The 26,420-nt window shown below is 36.2% G+C and overlaps 1 protein-coding gene across 3 annotated transcripts in view; it reads right to left on the reverse strand.

Moving 5' to 3' along the window:
- Nucleotides 1–1,658: 1,658 nt before the first annotated feature.
- Nucleotides 1,659–26,420, reverse strand: part of PCMT1 (protein-L-isoaspartate (D-aspartate) O-methyltransferase) — a 33,325-nt gene continuing 8,563 nt past the window's right edge. The window contains exons 2-8 of one of the 3 annotated variants that reach the window (XM_072856127.1): nt 22,120–22,224; nt 20,886–20,917; nt 19,135–19,239; nt 15,635–15,755; nt 10,787–10,872; nt 9,081–9,250; nt 1,659–1,869 (exon numbers count right to left, since the gene is read on the reverse strand). In XM_072856127.1, coding sequence (XP_072712228.1) covers nt 1,857–1,869; nt 9,081–9,250; nt 10,787–10,872; nt 15,635–15,755; nt 19,135–19,239; nt 20,886–20,917; nt 22,120–22,224 — 632 coding nt within the window. In that variant the 3' untranslated portion in view covers nt 1,659–1,856. Of the gene's footprint in view, nt 1,870–4,997; nt 5,085–9,033; nt 9,251–10,786; nt 10,873–15,634; nt 15,756–19,134; nt 19,240–20,885; nt 20,918–22,119; nt 22,225–26,420 lie in introns of those variants that run through there. The other 2 variants (XM_072856128.1, XM_072856129.1) reach the window with 2 other exon arrangements.

Raw genomic sequence — 26,420 nt, forward strand, 5'->3', positions numbered from 1 at the left:
TACAGTTGAGCTCATACCTTTCATTTAACTGATTAAATTAGTGAGAAGATGTAAATAAAGCTGAACTCAAACTGAATGATACAGTGACCAAAAGGTTGAACACTAGCATGCATCATTTAAGATATTTCACTTCAACACCAAGAACTAGATTCACAGTTGATTGTGGGTTAGTACAAATTTGTCAGACGCAAGTGGGTTTTTCTGAATTGTATTTTCTAGAATACACGCTATATTAATTCCTTTATAAGATTAATCTTTGTGTATGTGCTCCCAGGCTGCAGTCAGATCAGGAGGTGGTACATTAACTTCCAAACATCTAAATAAATTGATACATATCTTTTACACAGGAATAGGATGGGGCTGACCTTCAAAAGGAAGGTTAGTTAAAATGTTCCTCTTTCATATTCAGAGGCCTTTGAATTTTAACCTTTATGCTTTCAGGAATTAATCCTATCACAAAATTATTGCTGTTCCACTACAAAAGTCAAATATATTTTTGCAGTGATCACTATGGGTTGTTTTATACTAGTTATGCTATTCTATAATCCTTTTTACCATAAAAAAAGAAAATAATGATAACATGCCGTTTACTTCAATTCCTGGTTGCTCAAATCTGAGCAAGATGACTCAAGACACACTTGCCCCCTTTCCCAAAGCAGCACACCTTACTGCACTGCTTTGCAGTTTGCTGTTGACAATTCACAGTACCAAAACAGAAAACTTGGGGCAGAAAAAAGGTTTATAGCCTTCCAACTACTCTTCTATTTGAAAACTGAACAACTGCATCTCTATCTGTACTTCGGGGTTCAGGATTTGTTACTCCTTCGGCATGTATCATGTTTTCCTTGTATAGCAATTAAGAATTCACTTTCTTCTAAAAAGCCAGAATTTTTCCTGGGTCCACAGTTAGAAAAATGAGAAAGTTAATACAGCAAATAGCTTTGCCAAAAGCAACTTTCTTTCAGAACCAAACTGGATTTTTTTTTTAATAAAGAATATAGCAATCCATATCTCAGTAGTCTACTACATACTGATCCTAATCTTCCACACAAGCACACAACCCCCCTTTTGCTTTTAACTTTATTTGGCAAAGTAGCATTGCATAAACTGTGCAGTGATTGGGACACAACTTACATCATATTTACGGTGTTAAATCCATGTGCATCACATCAGTAGTGAGCTATAAACTAAAACAGAATTTCAAGACTCCATTAATTAATTTTAGAAGGAAAGGAAAAACCATGACTGTTATATCCAACTTGAACAGCAATGTTTGATAAGAGCGGCCACCCACCTCTGATGTCTTGAAGTTTAATATATACAAATGCCTGGTTTTAAGGTAATAAAGCAGCTGATTGTATCTACTACATGCTAGTCTATGACACCATGTCAAAAGCTTAAAAAGGAAGTTCATCTCCTTTTAGTAGCATCTAGCAGACATCAGAACACAGAAAACCTGGTATTACCTACGTAGTGTCATAAGGTGCACAGAAGCAGTTTTACCAAGGGACACAGGAGCCGAGAGAAGTGAGTGTTCAAGTACCCCCATCAAAATTAGAGTTCACAAGCTATAGGTCTTTATCTGCAGTTTTGCAGAAATTCACTTAAAACAAATGAAAGTAAAATAAAGGCATGTTAAATAAAACAGTGCCCACATAAAACTTTCCACCATTTCTTTATCAGATTTGCCTTGAGCATCTAAAAAAATAAAACAAACACCACGCTTTTCCATGCTGATAACAACATTATAACGAAGTCCAAAACAAGCTGCAATGCTGTTGGTTTTCAAAAAGCTTTTAGAACTGGAGATGAGCAGTCCACTGTAACACTATGTTTGGGTCAAGATGATGTAGCTTTTACAATTCATCCCTGTAGAAAGAAAACACATGCAATTATATTTCTCCTTCCCTTGGAAATCATATTTGAAAAGTTTTGATACTAAATCAGATTACATTTAAGTGCTCAAGCACATCAGCAAAACCTCAGAAGTCTCTTCAAGCATTTCAGAGGAAAAAAACCTCAAAGGAAAAGCAACAGCAATCCCATATCATCTCATACTATTACGTGATGTATCATGAAATATGGGTCCCTCTATTTTACATTTAATGGATCAATTGCTTTAATGAACATCCTTCACACCACACAGCTGGTTACACAGCTACCTGTCATCCAAACACTGTTGGCTACATGCTGGCAAGAAACTGAGCCAACTTACTAGACAGTATTGGCAAAAAACATTCTCTGTAGCTGCCAAAAAGGCATGTTTAGCTTCAGCTGCAGTCCCTCAAGAAAGCTAGGAACACAATCTCACATCAACACCATGCCGTTTGTACCACCTATTTTATTCATTTCGCAGAACAGCTCGATTAGCTCCTGAAGGAACTATGCTAAATCAGGACTAGGTTATGGAAGGAGTCGGGGCAGGGTGGGGTGTGTGTGTGCATGTTAAAAGGTGATTCAGGTAGGAGAAAGGATGCATCAAGAAGTCTCTAAATCACTACGAGGAATCTAGAAAATGCAGGCTTTTGTTCCTGCAGGACATTTAAAACGCATTGAAACAGGAAACCCACAGAACCCATATTCCAACAGTGAAATTATAATGTATTAGTGATTTGTTTAAATATTTCTAAAGCATTAACTTTAATCCAAAATGTCCAACAAATCTGAAAGCTGTGCACTGTGCCATTATGAAGGCTGGAAAATTCAAACAGAAGTGTTTGCTTCCCCCCCACCCCCCAAGGCACAAACGATCTATAAACTCACAATGAGTTTGCTGCAATTTTCCTTTCAGTAGGTGCATCACCCTCATTAGCCAAAGCAAACACTGTCTGAATTAAGAAAAACTTCACTAATGTGATTGCTGGCTCAATACACAATAGTGTTTCCAGCTATCATGCAAACTAACCCACAAAAATATAGTGCTACACACACACAAGCAAAAGCTTTAAAGTTACAAAGCATTATCCTTCAGGAATCACGTAGCATGGAATGACAGCATGCAAAACATTTTAAAAGCAACTGAAAAGCTGTTGCAACTAGTGCCTAAACGACTAGTTTTCTATCTAATGCAGCTGGGATGCAAACCTTGTGATTTGTTAGTGATAAATATTTGCATTCTTTGCACTTTGCACTGCCTTCTAATAGCAAGGTACTAATCATACAGCTTCAGTGTTGCAGTAATTACAGAAAGCAGAAAAAAGCAGAAGGGAGAACACATCTTGGCAGGGGTGAAGAAAAATCTGTTGATAGCCAAAGGTTTGGAAGTTCTCCATATTTGCCTGTTTCACAGAACGGGTATTTGCTTACTTTGAACAGATAAAAATAAATGAACATCTGATACTCAATTTAAAATGCAGTGCCAGTGAATTTAGGACAAGCGCTTCATTCATCCCCAATGCTTCCAGAAGCTGCATCATCAGTTAATATTTACAACTTCAAAAAGTGTATGTAAAGTAATAACTACTGCTATTGCTGGTTTAGTCTCATATGCCTAATTGCTGATGTGATTTTCATCCTGATTCCTACCATATACTCTCATAGCTTTGTAAAAGCCTGGCCTTTTACTATGACAAATAATTCTTAATCCTTTAAACCCAAGCTAGATCTTCAAGAAATTGTAAGCCTAAGAAAAATTCCATATTTATTCTGAAACTATTAAACACGATAATTTTACCCAGCCACAGACAATGGCAAGGTTTTTGCCTAATGTTGCTAATACACTTAATGTATTGAAGTATGGGGTTTTTTTTCATCTACAAAATGTTATTTGTACTTAGAATTCAAGTGATACTAACATGTCAGTGTTTTAATTGTTGGTATTTTGCATTGCTTTAAGCTATTCCTGACCAAATAGTAATGTTCTTGTAAGTTAAGTATATCCTAGATGTCACTTTCAAAATAAAGATGTTAATATTCTGTTTATTAGAACACTTACCGTATTAAGGGGATCAGCTTCCCTCGAGATTTTTCACTAGCTCTTTGCTACTCGTTACTCTAACAGCATGCCAGCCCAAAACAATCCATGATGTATAAGTTAAAATTATGCAGCATCTATTTTCTACTGTTATGAGAAGCTGAGCTTATATGTGCACTATTGGATTATATATATTATAAAGTTACAGAAAAGTCTTAGATCATCAGGTAGGTAAGACTTCTCAGCTTTCCACCTAATGTGAACAGCTTGCAGACTTAAATACACATTGCAAAACAGCATCAGTTGATCAGAACTTCAGTTGTATGGATCAGAAGCTGCCAAGCTAAAGCTATGAAATCTACCAGGTTTCAACTCCTGGTAAAAAGATCTACTCTGCTACAAAGCTTAACAGGAGACTCAAAAGATGACTGCTATTTCCTTGTTAAGAATATCCTGTTGTCCTCTAGAGCCATAGGAAATATCTACTAATTAATTTGTGTTTTTCTTCCTTTTTCTGGCCATGACTATTTGCTGTGATTCTTATACAACTCACATAATTTTCCTCCACCTTCATATATGCTCTCCTTCCAATCTGCTTACTAGCTCCTGCTTAGTAAGCAATATATGTATTTAGGCTTTAAGTCATCACAATAGTTCTCAGGCCCTTGGAATTCTAGCAAGGGAATCACTCATCTAATATTGTCAACTGAGGCATCAAAGCAACTTTATAAGCTCAAGTTAAAGCAAATTTCAGAAGTCATTAGCTCAAAATTACTATTCTAAAAATAAATTTAAGAAAGTTTGAAAAACTTTGGCTTACTAGTAGGGAAAACATAGAGGAATATTCCACATTTCCCATTGGGAGTATCCAACAACAAACTAAAACATTATCAGAAAAATCTAATAGGTAGCATTTCCGTAAGTGTCAGAGTTCATTATGGGGGGGAAAATCACAAATCTTATCAACAATAAGAAATAACAGAAGTTTGGGATATAGGTAAGTCATGAAGTTTTGAGATCTGTCTCCACCTCTTTGGTGGAAGGCATTCAAATTAAATATTTGAACGAGCATTTATAAATTTATCTGAAATCTATAACTCACTTTTTGATCCACTTCAATTTTCTTGTCATTAGGCAGCATTTGACTTTCCCTTTTTGATACATCATTCATCTATGAAAAATATGCTGTCATTACTGATACTGTATTTCCAATTCATGTTAGGCTACACTCCGAATTTCAGTACCTACTCAGTGTTTCAGCAGCCAATTATTTCTCCCTTTGTAATTTTAAAGGTAACGACGCAATATTTGGACTTGTAGCATTTTAATCTGGAAAGGTGCTGTTATAAAGTATTTATTATTTGCTATGGTCAATCATCAAATTGAGAGAGTAGGTTGAAATTACAAAAGGAATTTTCTCTGCAACCTATTATATCAGTTACATCACATGCATTTTTGCATAATACAGAAATCTTAAATTTAACCAAAGATATGTTGTGCAGAGATTCTTTTTGCCAAAATAAAATAAAAACTTCAACCATAATCATTAGTCTGCACGGCTGAAGGAATTCTGGGCAAACAATTCCTGCTAATTTCAATTGAGATTAGACAACTAGCTTGTCAGGGGCATTTGAAACACTGAATAAGAGTTTCTAAGCAGAATCATAGTAAAATATTTCCTAATAAATACATTTTCCAAAAGGGTGCTTAATCATGTTGTACATACAAATAAGTGGGATACAGTAACAGCCCCAGTCTAGTCACTGTATTTTTTTCTCAAAAAGGGTATACCATCATTATAGGTTTGTATTTTATCAGCAAATATGAATTTAGCATTACATTTATAAATAATTTCTACTAATGCAATATTTTAAGTTAAAAAGTTAAATTACTTTTTAAAAACAGCTGCCTGTTTGGAAATAAAATCCATGATTGCAACAGAGACTCATTGCTAAGCATTCCTTACATTGTTATTATCTTTAAATCGTCTTTCCATATGAGTAGTAAGTGAACTCTCACAGAGAAGTAAAACCAGAGAGATCCTAATTTACACAAGAGCTGCCAATAAGGTAGCCAATAAGCTGTGTTCTCAACTGCGTGACACAAGAGGTCCTCTCTCCTCCCTACTTACCAGTAAGAAAAAAAACAATTAATAATTGCAAAGTTTTATGTGAAAGGATAAACATCCTTACCAGCATAATCACATAAGTGGGCACCTGCTGCTGGATCTCTGGTACACCAATGCATTTCATTTTGTACCAGAAATAGGCCTCCTGTGTATATTCTACTTCCAAATGTCTCATGGAGTCACATTTGAGAAGATTCCCACTAATGTTTGGAGCTTAAAAACACTACTGCAAAATCCAACAATATTCACAAAATAAGATTCTTTATTTAGCACCACAACACCAATTTATCGAAATTCAAGGAGTCTTTTCCTTCCAGCTAGTCCAGATTTTATTTTGCCAGGAGTTCCAGTTTTACATAATGAAGAATGATGCAAAGCATCTGAAGGTAGGTTTGACCTCAAACATCACTTAGAGATCAAGTCACCATCATGCTGTTTTGAAGAGAGCATCCTGCAGTCCTAGTAAGGAACTGTACTAACTTCTCCAACATGTGAATGGCTAAGCAAAAATTCAAGCTGCTTCTTTCTTGCCAACTGGAAGGTCTGCTAGCCTAGGAAAATGCTGCTGGCCTTTCGATTTTATTTTGTGAAGGGACACTAATTCTTAACATGATGAAACAGTTACCTGCATTAGGAATGAAATTGCGTAACAATGTAAACTAAGAGAATGACAAGCTAAACACACAGGATTCTTGAGCTACTCTAAAAAAGATTGTTCAATGAATTTTAGATTTACAACAACTAGAGTCTCTCACACACAACAGCTCTTTATTACAGAAAAACTTAAAGATGCTCTTTCAGAAGAGTCTCTAATTGATCTCTGCTCACAGGTCTTGAACAATTTCGGAAAGATAAATTGAAATCTAGGAAGTGCAGAAAAAACCCACCTTTTTCATATTTGATGCTAGCATAGATAACAAGTGTTGATTTATAATTAGGAGTTTCCTTAGCAGCAGCTGGCGGACCATACACTTTGGACTCACCAATAAGGAAAAACAACAAAAAAGACAGATGTGACCTCCTGTAAGGTCAGCAGCGCACTGGCAGTTACCCTTGAGAAGGGAATGGAAATTTTCTTCAGATCTCAAAAAGGACAATTAAAGAAAAACACAAACATTAAAAGAAATGGACTTCTGAGATTTCCTTTAACAGAGATTTCCAAGTCTGAACCAAATTTAAATGTACATAGCAAGAGAAAGCCTCTATGCCACTGTAGTGATCACGGTAACCCTTCAGGCTAAGCACTTACCTTTTCTGACAACACCAATGTATATTCTTAACACTTAAATTAAAAATAAATAAAATAAAAAAGTATTTCAGAAAAGAACAGAAATTGGTAAGAAAATCTGGGGAAAAGAATCCCACAATACTCATGACCAAAGAAGGCCCAAAGACAATCTATTACTTCTTCCTGAGCTAGCAGAGAAAATAGAGTACAAAACTGCACAGAAGAGATGCAAAGACCTTAGAATTCTAGTCCTTAATACACTACACCACTTTCACCAGCAGCAAAGGATAACCGCTGTTATTCCAGAAACCCTTCAATAAACACTACTTATAAGAACACACATTGCTGCTATGAAAAAACACAACTGCTACTATAATCAGATCAGGTGGAAATGCAGAAAAAAATAATCTATAAAACCTCTCTGGAAAAAGGAAGGCTTAAGAATACTTCTTTTTCCTGGAATAAGCAGAGCATGGACTCCAAACTTGAATATAGTCCACCACATTTGCCAGAGGAGGAAACCGACCACAAAGCAAGACTTCCAAAGCCTTAGAAGAGGCAGGAAATCCCCAAGTATCACGCTGAGGGAATATTGGCAATATTCGAGGACAAAGTATTAATTTGCGTAACAAATACAAAACATCTGAATAGCAAGCACACTTCACAAGCTTTGAACTAAGCAGTATATCATTAAAGTTGTTCTAAGAGTAATTTGTACATGGTGGCTATACAGTAATCCAAGAAACACTGAAATGAGGTTTCAATAAGCAGCAGTAATGCAAACTGCTTTATTTGTACTTTTTATGGACACTTTGATAGCTTAAAATCTAAGTATTCGTGTATCCAAATCACAAGCATTACTCCAGACTATCAAGGGGAAAACCCCAAAAATGTAAATTTAGGAGTTATAAAGCTCAAAAGTTGTTTTCAGAACACAATACACATCTATGCACTTCATTAACACAGATAATACATTCACAAGCGCTTTTTGCCAGGAAGCAAAACAGGACTGCTGCTTTGTTCATTCGCATACTAATGCCTAGCATGGTTTAAGCTGACAGCTGTGTTATGTCTATGTTACTGGCCGTTCAATTCAGCAAACTGGAAGGTTCACTACCTCCAGAAAGGCCTTTAGAGTTTGCTGTGTTGGCAAACACAAATATGTCCCCCATCAGAGACAGATGACAGACTTAACATGTCTGAGAAAATTTTCTGAACACTACTCAACTACATTTATATTTTAGGGAAGAAGGGATTACCTTTTCCACTTTCTACTACTTGGAGGCTGAGGGAAAAGTGCTCGCAAGATTATCTATATTTCCCACAAAGGGTTTTAGAAAAATTTTTCTTCATTTGTGACATTTCAGAAAAATAAAAAATGAACACCCAATTACCACTAACTTACAGGACAAAACAGTATTTATTCTTAAGTAGTATTTTACACTGCACCCTAATTACTGGGCAAGCTGGTTATAAAAAGTTCATTAGAAGGGAAGTTTAAATTTAGAAAATACTGTGTTCAAAACAACAAATAAGAAACTTCAACACACCAAAGACTAAAGAAAACAAGTCCGAAAGAGACAAAGTGCAACCCATGCAATATTTTTCTTCTGCTTTTAAATTAACTCAAACTTAGCATAACCTCCTTTTGGTGATGCAGTAATGCAGACTGAGTCACTTTTCATGGTATGGAGGAGCAGAAAGCAATGACAGCAGCAAAGGCAGGCCTTGCAGTCTATCTGCTTAAAATTCACACCCTTTCACCTTGCATGTGTGTGGAAGAAGTAAGTGGAACAGAAAATCACTTCCACCTGGACCACTGCTTCTCTTTATCTGTTAAAGGCACATATATCACTCCCATCAGAGGCTTCATTTTGACACTGCCATCTTCTAGTTTGTCATACTGTTCGAGCATCTGGTTTCCCCCTGCAGGACCAACTGGTAATATCAATCTTCCGCCAGGTTTTAACTGATCTATAAGCTAGAACACAACACAGAAATTAGAATGTAATCAGCCACTTCAGAGAAGCTGGATCCAAAGTTTGTTACATTACATTAATAGCTTTGCCACAATTTATCTATCTACTATTATGCAGTAGATAACTACTTCAATTAGGAAAAATTAAAAATGCACTGAGAGTATCACAACAACATGGTACAACAACTGGTATTACAGAAACATTCACAATAATTTCATATAATTCCAAAAGAAGCTAAAATAGTAACTGGATTAACTGGGTTGGTTGCAGTTTTAGTTTTTACATAAGAGGGGACAAAATATGTAAATCACAAATTATTTTTACAGTAGATTTGATCTTTTTAAACTGCCAGTTTTAACTGTTTGATACTTACTGTGCACCAGCACAGGCCCATTGTCTAACATTTTTGGGGTAACTGATCTGCCCTTAAGCCCTCAGAATAAGATTTGAGATTTGTGACTTTTTTTTTAATTTATCTTCCTGGAATAATTTTAAGTTGTCTACAATACACTCACTACCCAACAGCTCCTCTTTCATTCTGTGAATGGAACAGCATTTTATGAAACTAGTCTAAAATATATGAATGAGTAAGATAAGTGACAAGTAACACAGTATGTGCAAGAAATGCTTGGATTTTATTTTTGCTTTCATAATTAAAGGAGGCTAATCACAGTAGTCTCAAGGAAAATTCAGTACTTCCCAGACACCATAAAAAAAAAAATCTTAATCCCTGTTACTAACAAAAGCTATAATTAAGAACTGTTTCATTCAATAATAAACTTTAAATTACCTTTTTAACTGTCATCTGTCAACATTTTGCTGGGAACACCCACCCACACATCAACCCCAAAATAAAACAAAAAAAGTAAAACAATGGCCAATATCTGGAAATATCTAACCTGTCTATAGCACCTCCAGCCTCCAGTCCTTCGCTATCCCTCATTAAAATTCAAATTTAAAAAAACTTAACTGGTATCTAGCATATCAAAATCATGCTACATATTCCCATTCACCTGATGAAGGGAAGAGAAAAAAAAATCTGCAAGAATGGACTTCATGTATGCACACTGTAAAGTCCCTAGTGACTCCAGCTTCTCTGTTAAGAACTGCCCTGTATCCACTCTGAAAGCTATGAACACATGACACTGCCTGTATTTCCAGCTGAGCATGTTACTTTTCCAACAGGCTCAATGCCTTGGAACCTGGGAAACAAATACTTAAGTTTTGTAATTCAGTGTTTGATAAAACCAAATTAATTTATTAAATAAAATGCTCCAGTTCGTTGTTGTAATAGAGGATTGTGCACAAGTCATTTAAAAATATGTTTATTTAGGAGAGTTATTAGAACATACAGCTTTTGCAAACTAACAGGAAGCCCAATTATAACAGAAACAAAAACCCCACACCATACAGTAATACCACCCTGCACACTGATACTGCCAGCAGTGCAAGTCTACCAAGGATTTTACATATATATGTACGTAAAATATTCTTTACAGCTAAGAGTTTACTGAATCACTCATAAAACAAAGGCTTACTGCTTGGGGCACAACTGGTGCTGCAGCTCCTACATGAATCGCATCATAGGGAGCTTCTTCTGCATATCCCATTCTTCCATCTCCCACTGCAAGAAAACACTTTTTTTAACGTTTTCAAAAGGAGTGGAGAAAACAGCTGATCTACCATATCTTTAGGTAAACAAAAGGCTATGCTCAGATTTCAACTACAATTCTGGTGAGCAGTAATAACATGATGAAGTAAGTTTAAAAATATTAACACAATTGTAAAACCGATGCAACAAAACACCCTCATATGTACATACACTTATAAAAGATACGAAATATTACTGAAGCACCTGAAATCAGAAAGTATGGATTTATAACAAAAGTTCTTGGAGACACGTGGTCCACCCAGAAAAGATACTTAAGTATTTATGTTCCAATGCAATCCTTTTCCCCTCATTTACCCTCTTAGAACATACACTTTGCTTTGCCTTGCCTTCACTCACATATTTCCTATATATAATGGAAGTCATAAGTCTAAACCATTAAATCTCAGAAGCATATATCAGAAGACTCCAAAGGTGAAAAGTCAAAGCAAGTATTCACATGGCCTATACACCTATAACTATACTACTGGTTGGAATGAAAGTCCACACCTACATTCATACATTAATGCAGTACCACACTAATCCCCACGCATCTCCCTTTACCAGCAGATGGGTCTCACTATCCTTCCTGCAGACAATTGCTGGACTAACACGGATAGCCAGGTCAGATCTGTGGCTAAAGCTCCAGGTGGCTGCTTGGAAGATGTCAGAAGTAATTAAGTTATTCAGAAGGCTAAGGATGCAGCTTCAGCTTTGGTGGGGAACTCATGGAGAAGCACCCTATCACAGGTGTCTCATACCATCCCACTTATGCAGGATGAAAGGGGAACAGGTTGGGTTTTTTAAGCCACTGAAATGTAGCAAACTAAACTAGACCCTGAGTTAAGTTTTGAAAGATGAAGTGAATGTGGTATCCACAGTATTTACAGGAAACCAACGGGAAATTCAGAGCAAGTTAGGCAAGCTCTCTCTGGAGTTATTTAGGAACAAAAGAAGTAAATGAGGATAAGCCATCCGTAAATTCACACTCAGTGACTGCAGAAGTCGCCGTAATTAGTCAAGAAGAAAAAGCAGGGAGGCTAATGAACATAGTCCTCTGCTCAGCACAAGTAGTTGTTTGGGATTTCCTGTCTTCAGACTGAGCTTCAACTTCTGTGCAATCACTATTATCACAGGTTAATTAAAAGGCTGAATGAGTCAAAAGAAGTTCTAAGCCCCTGCCAGAGGCTGAAAATTTGTAAACTTTTTGCCTTCCAACAACTCACAAGGCAGAAAAAATACATGGTGGCATAGCAGGTTTCATTTTGACCTCAGTGATAGGGAGGGCCACCTGGACAGTAACAACACCCTTAAGTATCCAAGAGCGTACAGGAAGATCTGGACAGCTCCTTGAAACGATTAAAATTGGGGAGTTTGTCACCTTTCATATTAGGTCCTGAAACAAGACCCTGCAAGGACCTTCTACACCCAAAGCTTAAGGACATAAGAAGAGAGCATGTTTCCCCAGTAGCTGAGAAGCCCCTTAAAGCTCAATGACTGACTTTCTCATATCATCAATTCTGACCAGCACTAGCTCCAACCAAGGGCCACAGGCAGAAGCTGCCAAGCAAGAACTACCAATGCTTCAACAGAACGCATGCCTATCAATCACCAATTCCACTAAGTCAGCTTTTATTACTGTTTCCAGTAATGAAGATGAAAGTTCCAGTATTTCCAGGGCTTAATCTCTCTGACTCTGCCAAAGTGGGTTCTACTGGAACAACCACTTCAATGCAGTCAAGTATATAACTTATATTTGCTTAGTAGCACTGTACAGCTCCTCTAAAGAGGAAGTAGTGATGCATTACTGTATCAAGCCATTGTTCCATCAGAGAAGGCAAGGGAGAAAGACTTCTTTAGCTCAAACATACACATACTGCTTTCAATGATGTTAGTTACATAGGGGGGAGACAAACCCTCATTCCCTAAGATGCAGCACTAGGTATTAGAAGCAGTGATCTCCAGTACTGCTGGCAAAAGAAGAAGAGATTGCTAAGTTGAAGAAACAGCTGTGAAAGAAACAGCTAAGTTGTCTTCTGAAGAAGAACACATGTATTCTGAGACTTCAATGCACCTTGTGCTCTGTCCAGAGAAGTCTGAATGTGACTTCTGCACATCTTATCACTTCACTGACAGTGGTAAAAAGGACCTAAAACATCTAAACCCTTTGCTCTCAGAATCAATAGTCCAAACCAAAGCTACCATCTTCAGAAACAGCACACACAAAAAATCATGCTCCTTTATATGCATCAAGCACAGCGTAGCTCTTCCCTTTTGACATCCACAAAAGTTCTCCTGGCTACAGCAGTCAGTTATATATCCACCCACAATGGGAATACAGTTTTAGATATCCAGAAGATTAAAAAAAAAAAAGTCAGCATTCATATATTCAATGTGATACAAATTGTTACGTTATTCAATGTCCAAGGGGAAACAGCAGCCCAAATTTTGAGCTTGTGCTTACAACCTGAATAACATCACCCATCCTACTGAGATCTCCAGTTACATGCAGCCTGTTAATGAAGTAATCATAGTGGTGGGTGGTAGGTGGTGACAAGGGGGGAAGTAGTGTCAGGACTTTCTGACATAAAAGGGTTTTGTAACTGGTTTTTGAACCTAGACTTGATCTGCTGATCATGGTACTCAAGCCCTCAGTGTCTCTATGCAGACCTGTTTCACACAGAGTTGTAGCATGAGCACAGAAACAGAAGAAAACTACTTCACTGTTAGTGTGATGAGGGTACTGTTAGAGTACCCTCATCCCCTCTGGCTATGTCTGCATCAGTAAATAGCGCAGTACAATAGAAGCAGATCTGTATAGCGAAAGTTTTTGCCGAGAACCTGATGTCCATGCAACATATGCATTTCAGAATGATCGCTCTGGTCTAGTTCTAGTCTTATTAGCTTAATATGCATTAACATATCAAACATATTTGGTTGCTTCTCAGAGCACATAATCCAGTCTAGTTTCATTCAAAAGCAACCAAAGTTTATGCTCTCCAGGAGTACTCTCATGTGAGCCAAAGTGTGGTAAGTGGAAGCAGTTGAGATTCACCTCAAAGACACCCTCCTGATTTTAAGAAAAAAACAAAACAAAAAACAAACCACACCAAAAAAACCCCAAACCCCACAAACTAATATAGATACACCCTAAGCATACCTATTCCCAGCTTCTCAGTGCAGTTCTATTACTGAGACACCCCAAAATAATGCTGATGCTTCTGAAATGCAGTTATGGCATATCTGAGGTGTAACAAAACAATGGAGAATGTTTGAAGCATACCTGTCAAAAGCCAACAACTGACTTACCTAGTCTTAATTCATACAGTTCCCATCAACAATCAACCCTGGGTTTTCAGGGGGGTTTTTTTGTGTTTGCGGGTGGTGGTGTGTTTGGGGGTTTTTGTTTGTTTTAAAGAACAGCTCTGTCTGGATGCTAGCTCCACATCAAAGAGCTCCCAGGAATCCAGTACAGTTGAAACATTCTTCTTCTCCACCTAATTCACAAAAGTGCTATTCATCCATCTGTACTTTTTTTTAAATGTACCTCACAACAGAACTACTCAGAAATCTCTTAGTCATCCTGCTACACAGTCAAACATAATATAGATGATGTTTACTTAAAATTCTAGACTCCCAAGAGCATCAGTGTTTGTTTCAGGTATAACCAGAAGCGTAAGTCCAAATTGCTCTTGTATAGCAACAATGGAAATTATCCCCCCATTCCTCCTCTCCAGCCCCAAGTCTCAGTATAACTTATTTTCCAAGAAAGTGAGGAACACTGCATCTTATACATGTGTATAAGTACTTCTGATGATTGGCTTATTTAAAAAAGATTTAGAAAAGTCCCTCATTTAAAAAAAATACCTTAATTACCATTTTGATTCTTGGCTAAGAGCCAAACATCACATAATAATCATTTTTCCAAGCACTGTTGTAAGAAGCCTCAAAAAGAAGTTGAAAGTCTGGATTATTTTAAACTTAAACAGTATTATAATGAAGGGAATGCTTTCGTCCTCCCTGTTTTGCATCTTCCCCCCAAAAAAACCCAACCAACCAAAACAGAAAAAACAAAAACTAAAAATCCCAAACCACCAAACAAGCATCTTTTTCTTTTTAGTCAAATAAGTATTATTTAAAACAATTCACCATCCTTGTACAATTTTAGCATTATTTCCTCTCAGTAACTCTGATTGAATTAGTGTCAATTAATCACTTCCCTAACATACAAATACTGTTAATTTTAAAAACAAGTGAAATAATCTTCAGTGATGCATACTGCCAATCTAGTACTTTTTCCACTCGACTCTTTGCGTGCAGCTTTCAATTACTATATCATAAGTACGAAGGCTTTGTTAAAACACTCAAATTTAGATGACCGTACATTTATTGAAGAAAAGCTGTGCATTCAAACCCAATTTTAAATAGCAAATTTAACATGACAGACCTTCAGCATATAAAGTATTTTCACAGGAAAACACTTCCCTGTTAAGCTTCTCCAATAGAATGACTACATATTCTTTAAGATTACCAGAAGTCATATTCTCAAAACTGTATGAAGATGATATATTTTAAAAGCCTAAAGACGACTTGGATTTTTAAATTTTCATTTGGCTCTTTCTTCTTTGATTTAACTTCTTAAATTAGAATTTTTAATCACATCCAATTCCAGTCAGTTTCAACCAGCTGCTAGAGAGAATATTAGTTTAATTAGTAAATATATCAGTCTGATGCTCACCAATCAGTTTCACTCTTCCTGAAGACAGCAATGTGGGATCATCTTTTTTGACATTATTTATTGAGTCATCTACTAGTTCTTTGATATGATCAATTCCTACAACTTGTCCTTTGGGACCAACCTGGAATAAAAATATACAGTTTAATAATTTCTGCTAGTTTTGATTTGTTTATAGTATGAGTATTTCTATCTCCTGAGCCCGTTTCTCTAAAATAAAAACAATATATTTTCCCCATGTTATTAAAACTACTGCTTAGAATGACACATCCTGACTACTAGAAGCAACTGATAATTAAACTCTGTCAGTACAGTCTTACAAATGCTTGTTATAGTCATTTTTTGAGTGATTCAATGAAGTTATACTATTAGTGGAGATTTCTTCTCTGAATTTTTATAAGTCAAATTTGATCATGAGTGTTTGCATTACCTGCAATAGAAAGTAGCAACTTCAAGGTCAAAGACTAGAACTAATCTCCTTTCATGTTGAATAAACTTACTTAAAGATTATGGTTTTTCTAGAGAAGACCTTACTTAAAGGAAAACAGTAAGTCATGCATTTTGTTCTAAGTTACCTCAAGAGTCCTGTTCTTTCAGAAGCAAATGCAGCAATTAACAGTCAGGTATAAACTACCTTCCACCGACCCTTGCATTCATGAATCTACTTTCAGATTTACAGCTCTCTTCCACAGGAAGAGTGGAACTTTTGAGAGCTCATAACTCACAAAAGGTCACAAAAGATCTGTGTATTTGGACGGGAAAAAAGGCATACTAAAAAAACCTTATCCATTACAGGTATTTCTTCTGGATTTGTGTCTTTATTCCAGAAAAACTATTCCAATTTTGGAGAGAGGAGAAAAAGAATCCAAATCTTAAAATCTGACCATTTTTAACAGGATCCAGCTCAAAGAACACAATGACAGAGTATGTCCTAGCCGCCCATGTTGTCATACAGCTTTGTCTTTGGACACATTTGAATGCATTGGTTATGTTTCTGTATCTTACATTTTAATGTTGCTAAGATGTGAAAAAGTAATAACTGGTTATCAATATCATGGGGATTTTCTTCTGTTTTATTATGGACAAGTCTTATGCTAAAAACATCCAAAGAGCAGTGTTATCTCTTCTTTTTCAAGTGGAAGACCACCAGCCTAGCCCTTGAAATAGAGCAAGACACATGGCAAGTTTTCACTATGACAACCACAAGTTACTATTTGGAGGAATGCCTGGCAGCCAATTGTACCAGAAGCTGGCAAAAGTTCCAGTGTAGTCCAACAAAGGGTAATGTCACAGAAATTAAAATTTAGCAAAATGGTCATAACATGAAGTAGCCTGATATAAAGTTAAGAGAACCTCCTGCTGCATGTCACAGTCCATTACGCTATTTCCAAGTCCTCACCAATTACCTCTGTCTATTACCCTGGAAGTTTGAAGCGTGTGCGATCAAGACAATAGCAAAATGGCACAATTTTGGGGATCTCCATGATCTGTTTGGAATAAAAATATACCCTACTCCTTTTATAATTCCAGTACTTACAGGATGAAAACTACAATTAATTTCATTTGCCAGCAACCTTCAAAAATGAATAAACTTATTTAAGTTTGTATGCTATGTAGATAACTATCACAGCAGTTTAACATGAAAACCCAAACAAAAATCTTAAAGATGCTTTACTAGTCTAAGTAAACATAAAGCCTTCCCAGAAGTACCACAAATTAGATTATCATCATAGGAGTAAAGCTGTCAGGACATCAATGTGCACTTGTGTAGGTACTTGTGCCGCAAATGCGAGCTATTCATTCTAGATCTCAAGTAGACTGAGAAGCAACATCCACATGACCCAGTAAGCACATCCCCAACTGAATTTTGGTAGCAAAACACTTTACCATCATTCCCTATAATACACTTCTTTCAAGCTTTTGTTACTGTTAGAAAGAACTTTACAGAGAAAGGAAGTCAGAGCAGTACATACTGTCTTATCTACAGTAATTCAAGTGGATGAAGCAAGATCCATATTGTACAGTAATAATGCTATAAAATAGAACAAAAGCATTTATCTAATGTTTCACAAAACATGTCTAAGGCATTCCACAGCATACCACCAAGGAGGATTCAGAAGAGGAATGTGACATTCATATGGCAATAAAAAGATTGTGTCATTAATTTCAGCAAAATTGGAGAGAGATTTATTTTCTGTGGTAATTCTGACTTCTCTGCAGATATTTTAAGTTATTCTTATATAGGTGTTTTTAAAAAAAATTGCACAACCACATCTTATCCAAAATGGCTATTCCTCTATGTATTAGTAATATTTTAGTGAGAAATACACATAACTGACAAAAGTTTTAACACTTGTAGGATTGGAGTTCCCATGCATGCTACTAACATTAGATCATTGACTACAAAGTTACACAAAAAATGACAGGTAGAAAGTTGAGTAAGTGACATTTAAGATTTCCTGTAAACAGCAGTTTGGTTAACTTATGTCAACTACAATTTATTTTTTTAAAAAATATGGCAGCTAGCACTTCAAAAACCTAAATACTTTTGCTAGTACATTGCCCAGTCATAAACATTCTTATCTAATTCTTAACACAGGAAACCAGAATTGATTGCAGACTCAACAGATCAGTGCTTGAAAACAGAAAACTAAGCAGCAAAAAACCCCATATGAGAATTTATCATATGCATCACCACATTCCAAATTAACTTCTCAGACAAAAAAAAAAAATCTAGTTGGCAGTTTAATTAAGGTCTCTGCTAGTTATAAAGCAATGATAAAGTCCTGGAATGGAGAAGGAAGAACTGATTATATTCCACTACATAAATTAGTCTAACAGTACTGTAGTTACAGCCTTAATAAAAATTTTTTTTCATTTTTTTTCCTGATGTAAGATATGGTGGAACCACAGAGAATTCCTTACATACAGGTTGAACAACACAGATTACGTTATTTGAAAAAGATGTAAAAAGAATATAAATTAATATCTAACTTAGAAAATATTAAATGGATACTTATACTGATGCTCACGCAATATAGTAACAAGAAAAAAAAAATTAAATTCAAAGACAATTTATATACATACAATATATTTTCCTATGGAAATAGGATTCTTTTAGGTCTCACTAAGCTCTCATCATAGCAGGAAGACATGACAATTGATCACAATTAGAACATTCATAGCCACACAATACAATGTAAAAATTAGGCTGCACAAGACAAACATCTCATTTCTTCAAGCTATGAAGAAACCACTAAAATGTAATCAAGAAAAAAAAAAACCCACACTTTTCCAGGCAGTTTCTTCACCACCACATGATTTACTGGCCCCTTTAACTCAACCATCTAGTATCAGCTGCTAATCACACCCAGGAGAGTAAATTATTTTCTGTAGAGTCTATGTCAGTCCACTGTATGAAGGATGCTTATTTTTCCTCCCTTTAATTCAGAGTTATGCTGCAGTTCAAGCAGTTCTGATGGTCAAGTGATTAAATATCTCACCATTCGTGAAAAGCATGCTGTAAGGATTCCACTTCCAGATCCTACATCAAGTGCTTTGGCTCCTTCATGTAACTGATCAGACAGAAGTTCAAGAGCATATGCATGCTAAGAGAAGACGACAGAGACAGAAAAATTCAAAATATTTTAAGTGTCTATTTTACACAATATATGTTCATTTCTTCAGTGATTTTGGGCAATGCACTGAGGATTCGTGTAAGAAATTTCAGAATTATTTTCTATTACCAAAAAAGGGGGGGGGAGGGGGGGAGTTAACTACATGATATAATCATTGCTGTTTCATGGACTTCAACAAATTGTGTGTGTGTATATCTATGTTGGGTTTTTTTAGTGTAGATATAAACTCATCTGACCATTCAAGCTTCTAGCACACACTCAATTTAGATATAGTTTTTGGGAGAGACACCATAAATCAATTTAATTTTCTTCAGGTCTGGTCGTTCTTACTGTTCCAGTAGTATATGGCCCATAAAGAATTTAGCTTATAATTATGCTATATACATTGGAATATGCTGGGACAGAGGGTAGTTAGGAAGAAAGCAGCTGTGGAGCATCAAGGAAAATGGCTACTAAAACTACCTCTTGCACTACCTGCACACTTGCTGAATCAAAGAGTAGGAAAAAGAGGTTGTCTTTAACAAAGGCAGATAGCCAGGCTCATATATGAAATGTAGTAGTCTACAGACACACTTCATGAGCAGTTTTGCTTTCCTACATGGTGGACCAGTATGCAAACTAAGCTTAGGTCACACACTAAAAAAACAATTCATTCTTCAATGTTTCAGAGATAGCCATTACCACACTCCCATGGCTTAATCCATCACACCCGGAAAACAGAAATAATTAGAACATTTATTGTTAACATTTGCTTAGAGGACACATTTCCTTTTTGCTCTAACACTTCATATACTACTAGTGCTAAGCATAGGATAATTCAAGGATCATGACTTAAGCGAGTTAAAATTTTGAAAACACTAGGTAGTTTTTAGTCAAGAGGAGCAGACTTACTATGTTTTGACACTTTTCAAACATTGCAAGGACAAAATATATGCTTCTATTCATCCTTCATCTCAAATAAAGAAACACAGAAAAATTATGTCTGTGCTAGATTTATGTACTGAAATCCCCTCTTAATGCTCAGTCATGAATGCCCTGGTCTCAAGCCACTTGGCAAAAAACCTGCATCTCAATACAATATTTTTTTTTCCCTGTCCAAAGAATTAAAGGCATTACAGCAATACCATACCATAGAAATCACTATTATCCACTCCTGAATTCTTGTATTTTTATAAATTACAGAGTTAGAGTAATTTAGGTTGGAAAGGATCTCTGGAAATCCTGTGGTCCAACCCTCTTCCAACACAGGGGCAATTTAAATTAGGCTGCTTAGAACCCTGTCCAGTCAGCTTCTTTATATATCAAAGAACAGAATTTCCACAATCTGCGAAACCTGTTCCAGTGCTTAACTACCCTCAATGTGTTTTTTTTATTTTTCACCCTAGAAACTAATCAGAATTTCTCATGTTGCATTTTTTTGTCCACTACCCCTCATCCTATCACTGTGCAACTCCAAGAAAAGTCTGGCTCAATCTTCTCTGTGCCCTCCTACCAGGCAGTTCACAACAGCATCACTGCAATCAACTGGTCATTAAATTTGCTAGGATAAATATTTTCTTTCAGAAGCATTTGGATATTTATAAAATCACCTATAATCACATAAGTTTAAAGCTTACCATATGTGGAGCACTGATTGTTGCTTGGAAACCTGTAAAACAAGAGAATGAAAGAACGTGTTGATCGTTGTTCAGACGGCAACCTTACATTCTTTATTATCTTGACTGTAAAATGCAACACCTTAATTGTCGCCCTCATTCAGGGCACTACACACACACACCCCCCAACGGTTACATAGGTACTCTACTTCAGAAGTGAGTTAAGGTACATCATCTGAAAGCTATCCCATGTCAACTCTGGACAGGAAAAAAAGGGTTCTACCCTTGATCTCAGTTACAATCTCCATTCTGTCACTATATTGCCTTAGCTTGATCAAGTGTGTTGAATTCAGAACAGTAATGTCTCCCAGAATAACGTAATGCCTTTTTCATTCGGTCCCTATGTAAAAACCTGGATTTGTTAGTCTGAGTTTGATGTGGTGGGGACCATAGAACTTCTGGAGACAACAACCTCATCTATTTTGCAGACAGCACACACCTATGAGAAAACATGGAGGAACACTCACCTATATTTGTTTCTGTGGAGATATATAAGCTTTTGAGTATGTAACTTAAAAGATTTTTGAATCTTCCTATACAACTAATAAAATCCTAATTCATAATTCTCACCACCCACTATTAAAGAAAAAAATTCAAGAATTTTCCTATACAAATAATAAAATCCCATTGCAATTCACAGTTCTCACCACCCACTGTTGGGGGGGTGGGGGGGTGTCAAGAAAAGAGTAATTAGTACATTTGCATAAATCATTCTCCTGCCTTGTAAAGATAAAACTGGGATGTGGATGGGAAACAACTGTCCTATCAGTAGAACTTCCCATTCAAAGCCTATTTTTGTATTTTAAAAGAGTTATGTAAAGCATGTAAGCACCTCAGCATTGATCTCAACTGAATCATTTCTGTAAAGAGAGACTGTTTCTGACATCAACTGGATACAAATGATTTTTAAGTATTTAAACATTAGCTGCACCACCACAATTTGCTGTGGTTTAAAAAAATACATATTTACACATACTAATACTGACTAAAGAACATCTACTTGATGTATCCAAGTATGCCAGTTGCATTCCATAACAAATTGAAACTTAATTAAAAGGTATCAAATAAACTGATAAAGAACTAAACAAGCTTCCGAATTTAAAAAATTATGTTCACGTTCTTAACATATATGACAAAGGCAGTCGCAGTTATGCAAGTTAGAACAATCTCAATCATTTTTACAAGATGCTCTTACCTATAGACTGCGGAGAATCCATATAAGGATTGTATTTTGCATAGTGGCAACGGTCTGTAGCCAGCATTACTTCAAATACCTTGTCTGATTTGATTATTCCATTTTCTATAAATAAACAAATAAATAAAATTGAAGGCATTGTTTCTCTTCTGCAATGCAAGAGCATGTGAAATACATGAATATATTCCTAATATTGTGGGAAATCATGCTACCTTACCTTCTCTAACACACTAACCCTCATGATACGAGAATATAAGCTATGATCCATAGATCAAACAATGCTTAAGCCAGTGAACTTTGAACAAGCCTTTCCCAGCAGTTACAGATGCTTTTCTGAAACATTAGAGAGAGACCATTTGCAAAGATCCATCCCTTAGAAAAACTCAACTTCACGCACACCTTTGCTATTCCTGAAAAGTCAGTAAGAAACTGATATTACTCTACACACCAAACAAGATATACTTCATATTTCTAAGAAGCTATATAAGTGAGTAATTATTGAAAAATATACAAAAACAGGTTAGAAATGTGAAGCTGCAGCATCCTTGCTCAGTATTTTATTTTCAAGTTCTGTTTCTCTTTTGTGTTGGCAAGAAACTCCTTTTGTAAAGAAACTCCTACGGAATCAGAATTCTTATGCTGGGGCAGACTGAGGCCAAAGAGTCATATCAAAACACTTTGAATCTTTGTTCACTTTTCAAAATAAAATGTAAATGCACATACATGTAAAACGTCAGAAGCACTGTGCAGTGCAGCCATTTTTCCTTGCAATTTTATTGAAGTTTTTTTTTTAATATGGATAATTCTTTTTTTTAAAGTTCTAAAGAGACTTTTATGAGTAACAGGAAACTTTAGAAAACAAGTGGAAGAAATTAATCATTTGCATTAGAAGACACAGTAAAAACTACAAATAACTGAAATTTCAACAACAGATTGCTTTATTGAACTACTTACTTTAAACAAGGAAGATTCATTTGGAAAATTATACTTAAAAGGGAAAAAAAATAGATAATTTGAGTACCTTCAAAAATCTAACCCAAAATGCAGTAATGTTAAAAAAAAAATCAGATTAAGGAGCTTTTGTAAGATTGTCCTAACTGAAGTCGCCTTGGTGTTTTTTTTAAAGTACTACCAACACTAACACACCTGTGCCCAGGCCTGGGCTAACTTCTGCAAAGGCTTCCCTGACTGTTTACAGTGTGCTCCCAACCATCCTCATCAAACATGGGATTTGCTTTTGTTTTTTCTTACCTACTACCTGTGTCCAGGATTTATTTATCCTATATAACCGAGGCTTCAATTCAGAGAGCAAAATAAACGCCCAAAACATTTCGCTTTTTGTCTGAAGACAAAGTATCAGATAGAACTGCAATAGGAATATACTACCAAATTAAGGAAAAGAATAATTATTTTTTTAAAAATTATCTTTTAGATTTATTTCTGTATCTGATAAATCCCAGAAAAAGCATATACTCCCCTCACAGATCACACACATTACACATATCCTGTGCTTTGACTTAATTTAGAATTGTATACTACAGGTCCAGTTAGAGGAAACTCCCCATTTCAATGCAAGTTTTTTAATCTGAGACAGCAAACATTTGCAGCATAACTTTACTTACTGAGCAAAATTGCACCCCAAAAGAAAACAAACAAACAAACCAATCCATTAACACACTGGCACTGACAATATAAGATAGTAAGAAAAAAAAAAAAGAATTGTTTTCCCCTGACCACTTGGAATTACTTGTATACCAGTTCTGTGAACAAAGCACAGAAACAAGACAAAAAAAATTCACTGTTAAGATTCTCATTAGGAATCACCAAGAAATTAGTATCTCTAAAATAAATGTACTGGGCGGGGGGGGGGGGGGAGACAGAAGTGGGAGAATAAGCAAAGCTGATTATAGCAGAAGTGAAGAAATAAAGGTTCTGGGGGGCAGAAGGGAGATCAAAAAGCAGCAGCTTAGAAGCACTCAGGAAAGATCTAAAACAGCGATTTATTCCTTGAGATTGTGTATTGTGCAGACAGACACGTACATTCTAGAAGCTATAGGTAGCCATCTGCTCTTTCCTTTTGTGCCTTGGGGAAAAACACATACAGAGAATACACAGATCAAGCTTCCAGCTTGGAAGAGCAACTGCAGGGCCCTACGGTAAAGCCAAGAACCTCCTCTAGTTTTCAGGGGACCTTCTCTGTACTGCTGTGACTGCAGGCTTCTTCCAAACCTCTTCGTCGCACTACCCATAATCCGTTTCCCCTTTTTACAAAACTCCATGCCTGCCACCTCTCTCATCTACTCCTGTCATCTTTTTACTTAGAGTATCAGTAAGTAAATTCACCTCTCAGCATTTACAAATTTTACTCTGCCTCCATTCTATTACTTTACTTATATATTTTAACCATTCTTCCCCCAACTTGTTTAATCAGAGTATAAGACCTCTATGGCAGAGACTGTGTGTGGATGTCTGTGCAAAACAAATCACAAAACTTTGTTTCAGCCAAAGTACATATAACTTTATCGAGTGTGATGCTTACACTGACAGGCAAATGACAAAAAAAAAATTGAAAACAGTAGCTACTAATATTCTACAAACTCTGAGCATTCAGGATGCTCTCATTCAGCAAACACTCCTGAGATTTGCTGCCTGTTGGACTGTCTTTGATTAGTGTCATCTTTTTCATCAGTAAATAAGAAGTTAAGCAAGTTACCCATGCTCAGCGTCCCTAGCAGAACCAGGGGGAGAAACTGGATCTCATGTCTCAGCCATGTACTTCTATTATTGAATAATGCCCCGTCTTCATAAAAGATACACCCTCTCAGCTATCAATGTGGAATTACAGGGCATCATGTTATGCCCCCATAGATTAAGTCTGCTTTTCAAATTTGCTTATTATACAGTGGAGACAACAATAAATTTTAGGTGGGAATTCAGAAAAGCAATCAAGCCCTAAACAATAAAGTCAATATTGACTTTGTAGTAATTTTTTTGGTGTTGATAACAAAAAGAATTTTTCTTAGTCTCATGGTTCAATATAGAGAAACATAGCAACTGCAAGGTACTGAACTCCAGTGAAAGTCCTTTCCTTCCTGCAGCAGTCAGTCCCAAGATTACTAACTGCCAAGATCTTAATTCTGTCTGGGAAAAATCTCTATCAGATTCTGAATGAAGTCCAGAAAACAAGTATATCCCCTAAAAAAGCCAATAATAAAAGTTTCTATTGCAAATATGACATTCTAATTTCATTCCATCTCTAAGTGCTGGAAAAAACCAAGACAATCAACAGAAAATTATTTATTAATAAAATGCCAATGCAAAACATTTTCTAAATCTTAAAAGGAAGGTATGTATTGCAGAAAAATAATTCACAACTAAATATATATAGGCTGATTATCCTTTCCAATGATAACGTGAACAGAAGACTCTCCTTGAGGAGACTGCTGGGTTTCAAGACTCTGATAATCAGTACTGCAAACAAATCAGATATTAAATTATGAAGTGTTTACAAGCAAAGGCTAATACACAAACACACTAGCTTACAGCTTAAAATCAAATGTAAACTCTGTCAATTAGAGTTATATTCGCACAACTCCTAAGCTTCAAAGGGCTGAAGCCAAAAAGTAACCACTTAAGAACGGAGCACGGCCTGCAGAGTTCAAGAGTTACTCTGTGCAGAGGCTGCGGCAATGACAACTTGACATAACTGGAGCATGTTTTGAAAACTCACTCTGGACTGCTTCTTTTCCACAAATAACACCATAAAAACAGGAAAAGAGCTTACAGAGCAGTCCTTGGATTTGAAGGTGGAAATATACCACTGTTGAATGTAACCTGGGAAACTGGGCAGTTGGCTGTCAGAGAGCAAGGAAAAAAGAGCTGAAGTCTGAAAAGACACCACAGACTTGCGACAAGTAAACAACCTGTTTTTATTTAACAACAAATGCATTACTGAAGAGCTGATCTTTCAAATAACTCCTTACATCACTGATGGTATCCTGACTGTTGATCAAACAGGTTTCCAACAAAACCATAAAATACTAGCAGTCAACACTTACACCAGCACGAGCTTCCAGATCAGAAAAAGGATGTCTCATTGCCACATGATAAAATCCAGCACATAAGCTTACTATACAAACCATAAACAGCTACTCAAACACCTCCTGTTGCTGGCTTTACATAATCAAAGTGCTCATGCAGATCCCAGAACCATTTACTGTGGGACTATTTCAGCATCCACATAGTTCAGTTTCTCCCCAGATTACCTTCCCCATAACCCCTGCAGAATACTTCACTTATGA

This window comes from Ciconia boyciana, chromosome 3, assembly GCF_034638445.1.
Source record: "Ciconia boyciana chromosome 3, ASM3463844v1, whole genome shotgun sequence".
NCBI classification, from domain to species: Eukaryota; Metazoa; Chordata; class Aves; order Ciconiiformes; family Ciconiidae; genus Ciconia; species Ciconia boyciana.